This window comes from Grus americana, chromosome Z, assembly GCF_028858705.1.
Source record: "Grus americana isolate bGruAme1 chromosome Z, bGruAme1.mat, whole genome shotgun sequence".
NCBI lineage: Eukaryota > Metazoa > Chordata > Aves > Gruiformes > Gruidae > Grus > Grus americana.
Genome location: NC_072891.1, coordinates 75,698,043 through 75,710,269, shown reverse-complemented (window position 1 = coordinate 75,710,269; position 12,227 = coordinate 75,698,043). Strand labels below are relative to the sequence as shown.

The 12,227-nt window shown below is 48.9% G+C and overlaps 1 protein-coding gene across 1 annotated transcript; it reads left to right on the top strand.

Moving 5' to 3' along the window:
* The first annotated feature begins 5,677 nt into the window (after positions 1-5,677).
* On the top strand, positions 5,678-11,318 carry TOPORS (TOP1 binding arginine/serine rich protein, E3 ubiquitin ligase). The gene is made up of 2 exons (XM_054810654.1): positions 5,678-5,952; positions 7,084-11,318. The coding sequence occupies exons 1-2, from the start codon at positions 5,791-5,793 to the stop codon at positions 10,489-10,491; spliced, it is 3,570 nt and encodes a 1,189-aa protein (XP_054666629.1). The 5' UTR covers positions 5,678-5,790; the 3' UTR covers positions 10,492-11,318.
* The last annotated feature ends 909 nt before the right edge of the window (positions 11,319-12,227 follow it).

Sequence of the window (12,227 nt, the reverse complement as noted above, 5' to 3'; positions counted from 1 at the left end):
TGTAATTCCTCTAGCTTCAAACAGCCTGTAGTGCAGGAACGAAACAATTATGTTCCCACTTCCTTGCTAGTATGATTTCAGAGAAATTGATTATCATCAGTACATTAAGGTGATTTAAAGCTGAATTTAATCCACAGTTGCCTGGCTGTTAATTTTGTTTCTGGTTTTGACTGTTTTCAGTAGTTTCCATTAAATATCTCAGCTGCAACATTAGCTATTCTTACATATTCTTAACAACCTTACAATTAACCTGTATTCATGGGTACTGTCTCATGTTAGTGAGGCATTTGAATGAGAATCTTTTGTATCTGCTGGAGCAGCTGTTAGTGTGGCTGCATACCTGGCTGAATTAATTAATCATTTCATTAAACAAAAGTACTCTTAGCTATGCTAATCAAAAGCATGCTGATCACAATTTTTCCAAACAACCCCCTGAAACCTAAACAAACAAACAAAACACTTCAAGACTCTGATAAATAAGTGATGCTTTATTAAAAAGGATTAAAAAGAAAAAAAAAAGATCTGAGAGGACTTTCATCAGTATTATGAATATATTCTTTTAGGGATGATAGTACTGGCAAAATAGCCATCTCTGGTGATCTCATCTGAATAGTTAATGCTCCCTAAACATAGTTATTGCTGTGCCATTTTGAATGTGACAGGAAACACATGCTTTCTGCTCTGCACTGCATCCTTGTGAACAAGGAGAGGATGACAGATACTGACCACTGGATCCAAGCCCTTCTCGTGACATCCTAGAAGCAAATTGAGGCAGTCTGCATGTGCTTCTTGATTTCCAAGAGCAAACACATGAGCACAAGCTGCACAGAGAGTTTGAAAGGGAAGGGGAGGTGGAACATATAGGTGATAACGCTTTAAGTAAACAGCTTCAGAGGCAGCTTCTTTAGAGAGAGGTAGATCAGTGTATTAAGAAATGAGACAACTGGCATCAAAACTCCATATGAAGCAAATTTTTCTGGTTTCTCTGCTTACCTGGCGCTCTCCAGTGTATGTTTTAGGATTATTTTAATAGTACAATGCAGAGAACTTTCTTGCTGAGGTGGCAGTTTCAAATCCTTGGGATGCACATGATTTTAATTCTTGCTTTCCTGAAAGAGCTACTGTTGTTGGGCAAGTAGCAGAGCCAAGCAGAAGGGTAAGCTGCAGAGAGAGAAGCTGCAAGTTGTGTCCTCCCCACTAGACTTGAAGGAGATATTTTCCAGCATCTCTGGGAGCTTTGATTACAGAATCACAGAATGGTAGGGGTTGGAGGGACCTCTGGAGATCATCTAGTCCAACCCCCCTGCTAGAGCAGGATCACCTAGAGCAGGTTGCACAGGATCGTGTCCAGGTGGGTTTTGAATCTCTCCAGAGAAGGAGACTCCACAACCTCTCTGGGCAGCCTCTTCCAGTGCTCGGTCACCCTCAAAATGAAGAAGTTTTTTCTCATATTCAGATGGAACTTCCTGTGTTCCAGTTTGTGACCATTGCCCCTTATCCGGTCACTGGGCACCACTGAGAAGAGTCTGGCCTCTTCCTCTTCACACCTGCCCTTTAAATATATATAAGCAATGATGAGATCCCCTCTCAGTCTTCTCTTCTCCAGGCTAAACAGACCCAGCTCTCTCAGCCTTTCCTCATATGGGAGATACTCCATTCCCCTAATCATCTTTGTAGTCTCCTAATAATGTTTGTGATCCCACTCCCATGTTACCTGGGAGAAAAAAGTTGCTTCTTGCTGCTGCCATCATCCTGACATGGCTTCAGGCAAACGTCATGATGTAGAGCTGAGGATGTTAGACCCTTGACACCGACTTTGGCATGGTGCTGTGGTAGCAGCACAGGAGAGAGAAGAGGGAGAATAGTCAGAGCAGGGCAGAGAAGAAAAAGCTCTTGAGACTCTCAGTTCTCTTAATATCTGCAGAAACACTGCAGTTTTCTCAGTTAGCTAAGGACCATACCATACGAAGAACAAGTTCTCTCTCTGCCTCCTTGCTGTCACTGTGCAAGGTCCTAGTCAGCAGCAGGGACATTTTTTGGCATTTCATCTCTGTTGTGAGCAGTTGTAGGCTCTGCGTTGGACTTCCAGGGACCAGAAACAACGGGGCAGGTCTTGGTCCTGTGGAAGCTGTTGGAGAGGCACCCCTGAACATGCCGAGCAGGAGCTAACCTGACAGGAGAGAAATTCTGTCGGTGCTGCTGCTTCCCTGCAACGCTGGACGGCTCCAGCCTGGGTGCTGGCAAGCAGCTGCATTGGGAGTGATGCTGGGAGTATTTTGCCATCTCGTGGCAGCTTGCAGTTAAACCAGCTCTCTGTCATCACGAACACTGGCTACCCAGAAGGAATAAAGCCAGAATGGGTGAATTCCATCACGGTGGCTGCAAAATGTCATTTGGAAGGTTTGCAGCAGAGCAGAGCAATCCAAAACCCTGCAGTGACTGCCCACCTGCAGCTCCAGGTCCATGCCAGTACTAGTGTTGAGGGATATTAGTGGTTTAGTGTAAATAAGTAGGTTTTAATTAGAATAAATTACTTGGGATTATAATATGGTATGATTTATGCTGTTTTACTTAGCTTTACTTAGCATGAGTAGCTACATTTGCTGAAGCCTTTAGGCCACAACAGAGGTATTTTTCTTAGTAATTTTCCTAGCAGCTAGTACAGTGCTGTGTTTAGGCTTTTAGTATAGGAAGGTATTTTGATATCACACTAATGTTTTGGTAGTGTTTTTCCCAAGTCTGAGACTCTTCAGTTCTCCATGTTCCACCAGCAAGAATAGGCGCACAAGGAGTGTAAACCAGAAGATAAGGAGGCTCCAACCTTCGGCTGAAACTGCAAATCAACAAGATAAGAGCCTGCATGCCTGGACACAGAAGAAGAATCCCATTAGATGTTAGAAGACACCAGACAAAAATCACCATTGGACTGCAAGACACGTGGACAGCACGCGAAGGGTGCATGAGGGGCAGGTGTGTGGATCATAGGGGTATAATTTCCCAGGGATTTCTTTGTCCAGGGTCCCTCTCTTTGGAGGCACCCAGCCTGGGCTGTTCTTGCTGCTGTACCTTTCAATTAAACTAATTGTTTTATAAAATCTGATGCCTGAGACTCTGCTGCGGGAAACCTAGGGTCGAGCATGAAGGAGGAGGAAGTGCACCCAAGAATAAGTGTGTGTGTACGTGTGTGACACCACAAATGGTGTGTGAATGCTTAGGCAGCAGCTCCTCCTTTAACAGGTGGCACCTGAAACAAAGGTGGAGAAGCTAGCAGAGAGAGGCCACAGCCTGGGGCACGCTGGTGGTCAGAGAGTGTTTAACACAGCCAGCCAGCTGCGCATCTGTTACTCCTGCTCTTGGCGATGTGCTGCTGAAAGGCCCAGCTGGCCAGGGGAAGGAGAATGTAACTGCGCCTGGTGACTGCTTGAGCACCACAGTGTGCATAACAGTGCCCCGAAGCTGAGCTCTTACTGCATGGACAGCGAAAGACGATCCAGCCACTCAGCTTTGGCTCAGGTGAAAAGTCAGTGGACAGGCAGAGAGCCTCTCTGTCAGCACAGAAACCTTTGTAAGGGGACTGCCAGGGTCTATGACAATTTTCATGTATTTGCACGGTGGTGTAGCTAATGTGGGAGCTGTTAAAAAAGCCCAGGAATCAAAGAGCCCGAGCCTCCTGCTGACCTCCTTCCCCAGAGGAGCTGTTGCTGCCATGCCTAAGAGGACATCCTCCCTGGTGCCAGGGCGAGCCAGAGAGTTGGCTGGGGGTTGTGCCCCCCTCCCCCCCCCCCGCCCAGAGACTGTGGGTCCCACTGTCAACAGCCTGGGCACTGCTGGTGCTGTGGCTGCTGCTCAGGACATGAGACCAAGGCTCCTCCACAGCCTCAGTCCCACAAAGCTGCTGGTGGGAAAACCCCTGCCCTGACCGAGGGACCCCAGGGGGAGGGCTCCCCCAGGGGAGGGCTTTTCCTCAGCTCTAAGTGGTCTGTGGGTGGGGTAAGGTGCTGCTGGGCTGTGGGAGAAGAGCCACAAGACTTCAGCTCTTCCCAGCTGTGTAGAAAACCAGCACCCCAAGCCAGATCAATTTCACCTCCAGAATTGCTGCTTTTCAGCTCATAAGTGAAAATTCCCCTGTGAAGAGCCTGGGGCACTTCCCATCTTCCCATTTGGTGACTCAGGGAGTTCGAGAGATGGACTCTCCAAGTGGGTCCCACCTCACCCAAGCACTGACACATGCAGACAACATTTAGGAAGTTGACCGAGTAGGACCATTCTGGATACAGATCCCTCCTGTTGTGCCAGAAATGGGAGTAGGTAAGGATGTCGGTGCCAGCAAAGAGTGCAAGTGACAGTGAGGGTCTCAGCTCCACCTGCTACGAAAGGACTGGTATGTGTCCCCCACGTGCAGCTACTGAGGGAACCAGAGTGAGTAAAATGACAGCCTTGGCACCAGCACAACAAGCAGGATGGCAGGTCACAGCCCACATGCCCGGTGCTGCCTGCTGGGGAGACGAAGTGGTTGCATCTCCCCCATACACCACGGAAAAGGGTTGGGGGTGAGGACATAACTCCTGACAAAACCAGGCTTGGTTAGCTGGTGTATAGGAGGCCCTTGGTCCAGGCAGGGTATCAGCCCATGCTGGTATTTGGGGAGATCTGTGGGTGTGGAGCATCTGTTGGGTAAGTGTGTCAGTGCGTGCCTGTGTGTTTGGTCGTGAGCAGGAAGCTGGACTAGCTGGTAGGTAGCAGTAAGCAAGAGAGCTCAGGAGACGGGGCAGGGTTATCAGACGGACAGATGGGCTGTGCTGGTATCAGGGGATCTGTTAACCCACACGTGCTTTCACTAGTGAACTTCAGCCCTTACCTGTTGTAGAGGACAAAAGGGACATGGCTCGCTGTGCTCGTGTTTTACACGAGTCCTGGTGGTACATGCGGGTGTGGTGGAAGGCAGCGTTTTGCCTGTGGCAGTCTGTACAGCTGGCTGTGTCAGCATCTTTTTTTTGCGCGTATGTGTGTCGCTTGCAGATATGTGCTATAGTACTAATCAGTAAGGAAAAATCTTTTTGCTAACAACTCTTTATGCTTTATTAATCTTTCCTAAGAGCTATTTGTGCTCTATTTGCCCAACTGACCGCAAGGCTCCTCCAGCCCTCCCATGGATTCCTCCTGGCTGGAGACAACGCCAGGCTCCCAGCAGCGCCCCACGGGCTCCGCCATGGCCTAGGGCAGCCTCTGGGCCTGGAGGCCGCTCTCCAGCTGCCGCTGGGCGGCGATCCGTGCCCCGTAGAGAACGAAGCCCCAGGTAAGCAGCACCACGGCAGCCAACACCTGCGGGACAAAGTGCACCGCGCGTTGCCGGCAGCATCGGGACCCCCCCTGCCCCCTGTTACCCCCCCGGGTCCCGGTGTTCGCTTCCTCCACCCAGAGGGACACCCAGCCCTGCTCCCCGCGCCCCCGGGCGGCGCAGCCGGGCCTGCCCCCCCCCGCGGTTCACCGCCAGCCCCCGCCTCAGGCCGCGCACCCGGCCCGACACGCACCAGGTGGCACAGTGGGCGCGGGTCCCGCCTCCGCGGCGGAGTTATCTCCATGTCGCCCTCGGCCTTGGCCCCGGTCCCGGCCCCGCCTCCGTTCAGCGGCGTCTCCGCCCGTCGGCAAGTTGTCACCGCCCAGAGCGGAAGTGACGCCAAACAATAGCGCCCGCGTTCCGCTCCCGGCAGGTTGAGCGGCGGTCTGGTGCTGCCCCGCTGGTGACGGGGGGCAACGGTTCCCGTGGCAACGCCGCTTCCGCCGCCGCCGATGGCAGAACCGTTACGGCGCCTGGCGGAGGGCGCTCGCCGCCGCCGCCGCCCGCCGGGGGATGAGCGGCGGGAGGCTCCCGGCTCTGGACGCTGCCGGACGCGCCACCGGCTGAAGGCGGCCGCGGCCCCAGCTCGCCCGGGGAGCGAGGGCCCGGCAGCGGTGAGTGCCCGCGTAGTGGCCGGGAGCGGCGCCGGGCCCCTTCCGGTGGGCTGGCGGCGGCTGCCAGGCCGGCGGCCCGAAGCTAGGGAGACGGTGGAGGGGGGAGGCGGCGGCGGGTGGTGTCGAACCGGGAGCGCGTTACTCTTCCCCCCCCCCCCCCCCCCCCCCCCCCCCCCCCCGCCCCGCGATTGTGACACCCCGTGTGTGCGTTTGTGACACCCACTGCGTGGGTGCGCGTCCCTTCCCCCCCAGCGCGTCCTTGCACTTATGCCCCCAGTGTGTGTCTCGCCTGTCTGCACGGCATGCCTCCTGCCCGGTGTCCTGCAGGGGATTACCACCTGCTCCCGGGCTTGATGCGACACATGGGTTTACAAGTTCTGAAGCAGCACGGTAACTTATTTCCACTGAATTGTGTGCCGTAGGGTAACGCTGATAACTAAAATAACTTTAAAATATATGGGTGTGCTTGACGGCCTGACTAGATATAAAGGCAGCGTGTACCTGAGGGTGGGTGTAGGAATGGCACCTGGCAGTTTCTGCCTCAGTCATAAAAATAAAGACTAATTTAGGCTGGAACATGCCCCTGGAGGTTGTCTAGTCCAACAAGCTCTTTGTGGTCCAGCATGAGTGCCTAGCAAAACATGGGCAGAGGGTGCAGGAACAGGACAGGTGCAGCAGAGGTTTGAAACTGGTGGTTTAGTTTGAGTGCAATTACTTGTTTTGACTTTTTTTTTCCTTAAAGGACAGCACTAACTCTTCTCATATTTTTCATATGTAAATGCTGCTGTCTTTCAGAAGCGTGTTTTGGAGGATACCATGTTAATCATAAAGTTACTGAACCATGTCAAAGCAGTTATTTATGAGTAGGGAAGAAGACAGAGTTCTCCCTGTTACCTTCATATATGCCAGCATAATTCAAGCTCCGTTTAAAACTTGCAACGCTCACCAGATCTCACTGTTAAGAGAAGCCAAGCAAAGTAGTTAGGTCAAGCTGCCTCTTTGTTCAATGTGTTGTCAGTGCTAATGCCGCATTTTGCAACATTAAAGGCAATTGTTATGGGTTTACTGTGTCTAGACTTTTGAGAATTTTGTCTCTCTGAGACAGCAATCATTTGTCTCTTTCTTTTGTAGAACATGACTTCATCAGATAAGGAGTTTCCAGAAGACAGCAGCTTTTCGCCAAAGGCCAGCACCAGCAAGCTGCCAACAGATGCGTCTCCTGACTCGAAATGCCCTATCTGCTTGGATAGATTTGACAATGTTGCATATCTAGATCGCTGCTTGCATAGATTCTGTTTTCGCTGTGTCCAGGAGTGGTCAAAAAACAAAGCAGAATGCCCTCTTTGCAAGCAACCTTTCTTTTCTATTTTCCATACAATTCGTGCTGAAGATGACTTTAAGGAATATGTACTCAGCCCTTCAGAAAACAGCTCTTTTGCCAGCCCTGATGGCCAGAGATTTCGTTACCGTACCACCTTAACAGGGGAACGCCGCACTGTCAGCTCCTCTTCCCGAAGGACGCTGTCCCCTCCAGACAACGGGATATTATTTGAAGGGTTGTCCAGTGAGCCAGTGCGGCAGAGAGACGGAGAGATTCAGCAGATGATAAGGAGGCTGGCCTCGAGGAGGCAGGCTAGCGCAGAGGGCAGATCTCTTCGGCAGATTCAGGAGGAGGACATGATCAACTTCCGCAGAGCTCTGTACCGTACTGGTGTGCGTATTCGTAGTATTCAGGATGGTGGCCGCTATCGAGACATTTCAGCAGAGTTTTTCCGCCACAACCCTGCTTGCCTTCACAGGTTGGTTCCATGGTTGAAGCGAGAACTTACAGTCCTGTTTGGTGCCCATGGATCTTTGGTTAATATTGTACAGCACATTATCATGAGCAATGTGACTAGGTATGATCTGGAAAGTCAGGCCTTTGCTGACGATTTAAAGCCATTTTTGCTGAATCGGACTGAACACTTCTTACATGAATTCATCAGTTTTGCTCGTTGTCCTTTTAACTTAGAAGCATATGATCAACATGCCAATTATGACTGTCCTGCACCATCATATGATGAAGGAAGCCACTCAGACTCGTCAATTATTACAATATCTCCAGATGTGGCATATTCTCAAGGGCCAGATAACAGTTTGTCTGTGACTGGTCTTGATCATGCGCCCTGGGATGATGAAACTCCAGGGCCTTCTTATTCCATTTCAGAAGAGGTTCGTACAACCATAGCTTCTCCTCTGGAGACGTCTGAAAGTTCTGATGATGGCTCTGCTTCAAAGAGTCGAAGAACCAAACTGCAGACTCGCTTACAGGCTAATGTTGACTCAAACGACAGTGACTCTTCCTCAGACAATTGTGTTATTGTTGGGTATGTTAAGCCATTAGCTGAGAGGACACCAGAAGTGGTCGAGCTGTCCTCGGACTCTGAGGAGTCCATCAGGGAAGAGAAAAGGGAAACTGTGAAGAAACAGCAGCCAATCCAGTGCCGCAGCTGGAGTGATAGTGAACCAAGCAGGAGTTTCTCACCACATTCCCCCACATATAAGGAGGGTGTAGGTAGTTGTAGAAGCTGCTTATCTCCTGCAATTGAGAAGACAGAATCAAAAGATGGTAACAAGAACAAATATAAAGTAAAAGGTCTGTCTCATCGTGACTTGAGCTGGAGCCCCTCTCCAGGGAGTGACACAGTATGCTCACCTTGGAATCACAGATTATCTAGAAAAGGAAAGTCCCGGAGCCCACAGTCCTGTTCACGGTACAGTCGAAGCAGTCATGGCCATCGGTCTAGGAGGGAGCATCGTAGCAAACACCAACTTAAAAGGAGACAATCGAGAAGCAGAGACAGTAGCAAACATAGGAGCAAAAGAAGCAGCAGGAAGTCGAGGGCTCATGACACCAGAGTCTCTCTAAAAAGCCAGAGGGGCTCTCTAAGTCATGAGAGCACTCCATCCAGAGAAGTAAGCAGATCACGATCACGTAGCGAAGGCCACGGCAAAAGGAGATCAAGAAGTAGAGACAGCGATCGTTATTATGTAAGAGACAATTATCAAAGCAAATACCAGTGGGGTTATGCTTTCTGTAGTCGAAAGGTGTTTGGAGATGGCTATGAGTCCTCCAGCAGGAGGAGGACTCAGTCTAATGCTCTTTATTCAAGGCAGTCTGCTAGTCCAGAATACAGGATACGATCATTTGTTGAAAGGACAGATCCGCATAGCCAGAAGGGACTCCATGAGAGACAGTATTACTGTTATGAAAGATGCAGGTCAAGGAGTCGATCAAGCAACAGGTCAAGGACCCCTTCTGGAGGAACTGACAGGATGAAAAGTGAAAAGCCTGGTGGAAAAAGGAAGTACAAAACTCGCCACTTGGAGAGTGCATTCAAGGAGACCACAAGTCTAGAAAGAGAAAATGACCCCAAGAAAACATCCTCAAAATTCAGTGACTGCTACAAAAGTGAAGATAGCCTTTCAGACAATCGAGCAAGCAGTGAGACAAAGCGTAAGAAAAAGAAAAAAAAGATGAGGAGTCCAAGTGTGGAGATAGTCTATGAAGGAAAAGCAACAGACACAACAAGGCATCTTAAAAAGAAAAAGAAAAAGCATAAGAAGAAACACCGGAAACACCATACGAGTAACTCAGCACATTCTTCTCCAGTGGTGATTACAATTGATAGTGATAGTAGCAAGGAGCCAGAAAGTACCGAATGTGACAGCAGTATTACTTGGATGGACAGAACTCAGATAAATGAGAGGGAAAACGAGTCTCCATCTTCTTTCCTGGGAAGGACAGGATGTGAAGATGTTTACAAAGTTGGTGAGGAAACTGGAGGAGCAGCCAAAAAGTACAGTGTTCCTACCAGAAAGGGAGACTTAGATGGTGACATGAGAAATGCTGATGTCAAACTTCGAGACAGCAGTATTACTTGGATGGGCAGAACTCAGATAAATGAGAGGGAAAACGAGTCTCCATCTTCTTTCCTGGGAAGGACAGGATGTGAAGATGTTTACAAAGTTGGTGAGGAAACTGGAGGAGCAGCCAAAAAGTACAGTGTTCCTACCAGAAAGGGAGACTTAGATGGTGACATGAGAAATGCTGATGTCAAACTTCGAGACAGCAGTATTACTTGGATGGGCAGAACTCAGATAAATGAGAGGGAAAACGAGTCTCCATCTTCTTTCCTGGGAAGGACAGGATGTGAAGATGTTTACAAAGTTGGTGAGGAAACTGGAGGAGCAGCCAAAAAGTACAGTGTTCCTACCAGAAAGGGAGACTTAGATGGTGACATGAGAAATGCTGATGTCAAACTTCGAGAAACAGCAGCTGATCGGAGTCTTAGCATAGTGGATACCAGCAGTAACACCCCTCACACAGAAACCGTAACCAGCTACATTCAAGAAGCACCAGCAGCGCCTTCCAGTCAACTGCCTTCCCCCAGGATTTCCTTCCTAGAGTGTCCAGAGAGACAACCATTGATGCTAAGACTGCCAAAGGGACTTGTCAACAGATCCTCTTGGTTCGACTTCCCAGAAGAAGAAATGTAGCACACTTTCCAGGGAACACTTCTTAAAATCGTGAATTTGTTTTAACTGCTTTTTTTCCCCTTGAGAATAAAAACACCTGATGTGATCTGTGTATGTCAAAAGATGTCTGGGACATGTGTAAAATCTTTGAATGTGTATGCACTTTTACATCAAAGAAGATAGAAGATTGCTAGTATATAACTTTCCAAGTTTCTCAGAAGAGAGTTTGGAAGTTGTAATTTCATAAAGCCATCCTGTATTCTTGTAGTAAGTAAAATATATCCACAGAGTATTTCAAAGTTTTGCTTAAAACAACAAAAAAGGAGCCCAACCCAAAAGCCAGAAAATGCCTTTTGTGAGGATTGCTCTTCTTTGACAAAGGAAAAATTGCTTAGTTCGTAAGAAATTATTCAGGTTGAGTTCTACTATCATTTTAATCTACTTGGTTTAAGCTGATCTCTGCTGAAAAGTAGTCAGCGATTTCAATATATATCTTCAACAGGACTTCTAGGAACAAAGAAGTGAGCTATGTCAAATACTGAATAAAGCAATAAGACTTTTTTTTTTTAATTTATTTAAATGTGTGAACTGTATACTTTGCAAAGAGAACACTTATCTTTTGGGTTTGGGTGTCTTACCAGTGCAGACCATTGGATGTTCGTGCAGTCAGGAGTACTCCAGATTGGAAAGGACCTCTGGAGGTCATCAGGTCCCAGCCTTCACTGAAAGCAGCAACAACTTTGATCAGATTGCTTGGGTTTTGTTCAGTTTTGAATTATTTCCAAAGCTGGATGGCTTCTCTGTGCTATGTCTTCCTCTAATGTTTGAATATTCCCATGGGAAACATTGTTTTTGTACAGATTTCTTTTTTGTATTTCCTTTGTGGTAGTCTGTGTCTTCCACCTCTGTGCTGTTGCTGTGCAACTCTCGAGGAGCCTGTATGCCCTACCACTACATACTTGAATACATCTGTCTTGTCCGTAGCTTTGACAATAGAGCAGCTCCTCCGGACCTCCTTGCCTTAGGCAACATTCACCCCGCTGAGCTTGCTCTGGATATCCTGCTGCATGTGTGTGCTTAGGCAGGGTCATCTTCTCCAGGTTTGGACCTTTCTCTTTGTGTACAGCAGTAGCTGTAGGATACAGTAGGACTGAACCAGGAAGGTGCCTTCTGTCTCTCCTGTATTACCACCTCCATGAGTGGTGGGTTTGACCTTAACTGGTTGCCTGCCAGATATCCACCAAGCTGCACTGTCACTTCCCCTCCTCCACAGGATGGGAGAGAAAATAAGATGGGAAAGCTTGTGGGTTGAGATAAGAACAGGGAGATCATGTAACCATTACTGTCATAGGCCAAATAGACTCAGGGACACTTAATTTCATTTATTGCCAATTAAAATTGAGTAGGATGATGAGAAACAAAGGCAAAACTAATCCCACCTCCTTCTCCCTTTTTCTCAGACTCACCTTCACTCCTTCCTTCCTGACTGTTCTACCTCCTTCTCCCCAGCAGTGCAGGGTGATGTGGAATGGGGGTTGTGGTCAGTCCATAAAACTCTCTCTGCTGCTCCTTCCTCCTTACACTGTTCCACTGCTCCAGCATGGGTCCTTTTTTCAGGGTGCAATCCTTCAGGAACAGACTGCTCCAGTGTAGATCCCCCACAGGGTCACCGGTCCTGCCAGAAAACCCTGTTCCTGTGTGGGCTCATAAACAAGCTGCAGCTCTTGCCAGAAGCCTGCTTCTGCGTGGGGTCTCCA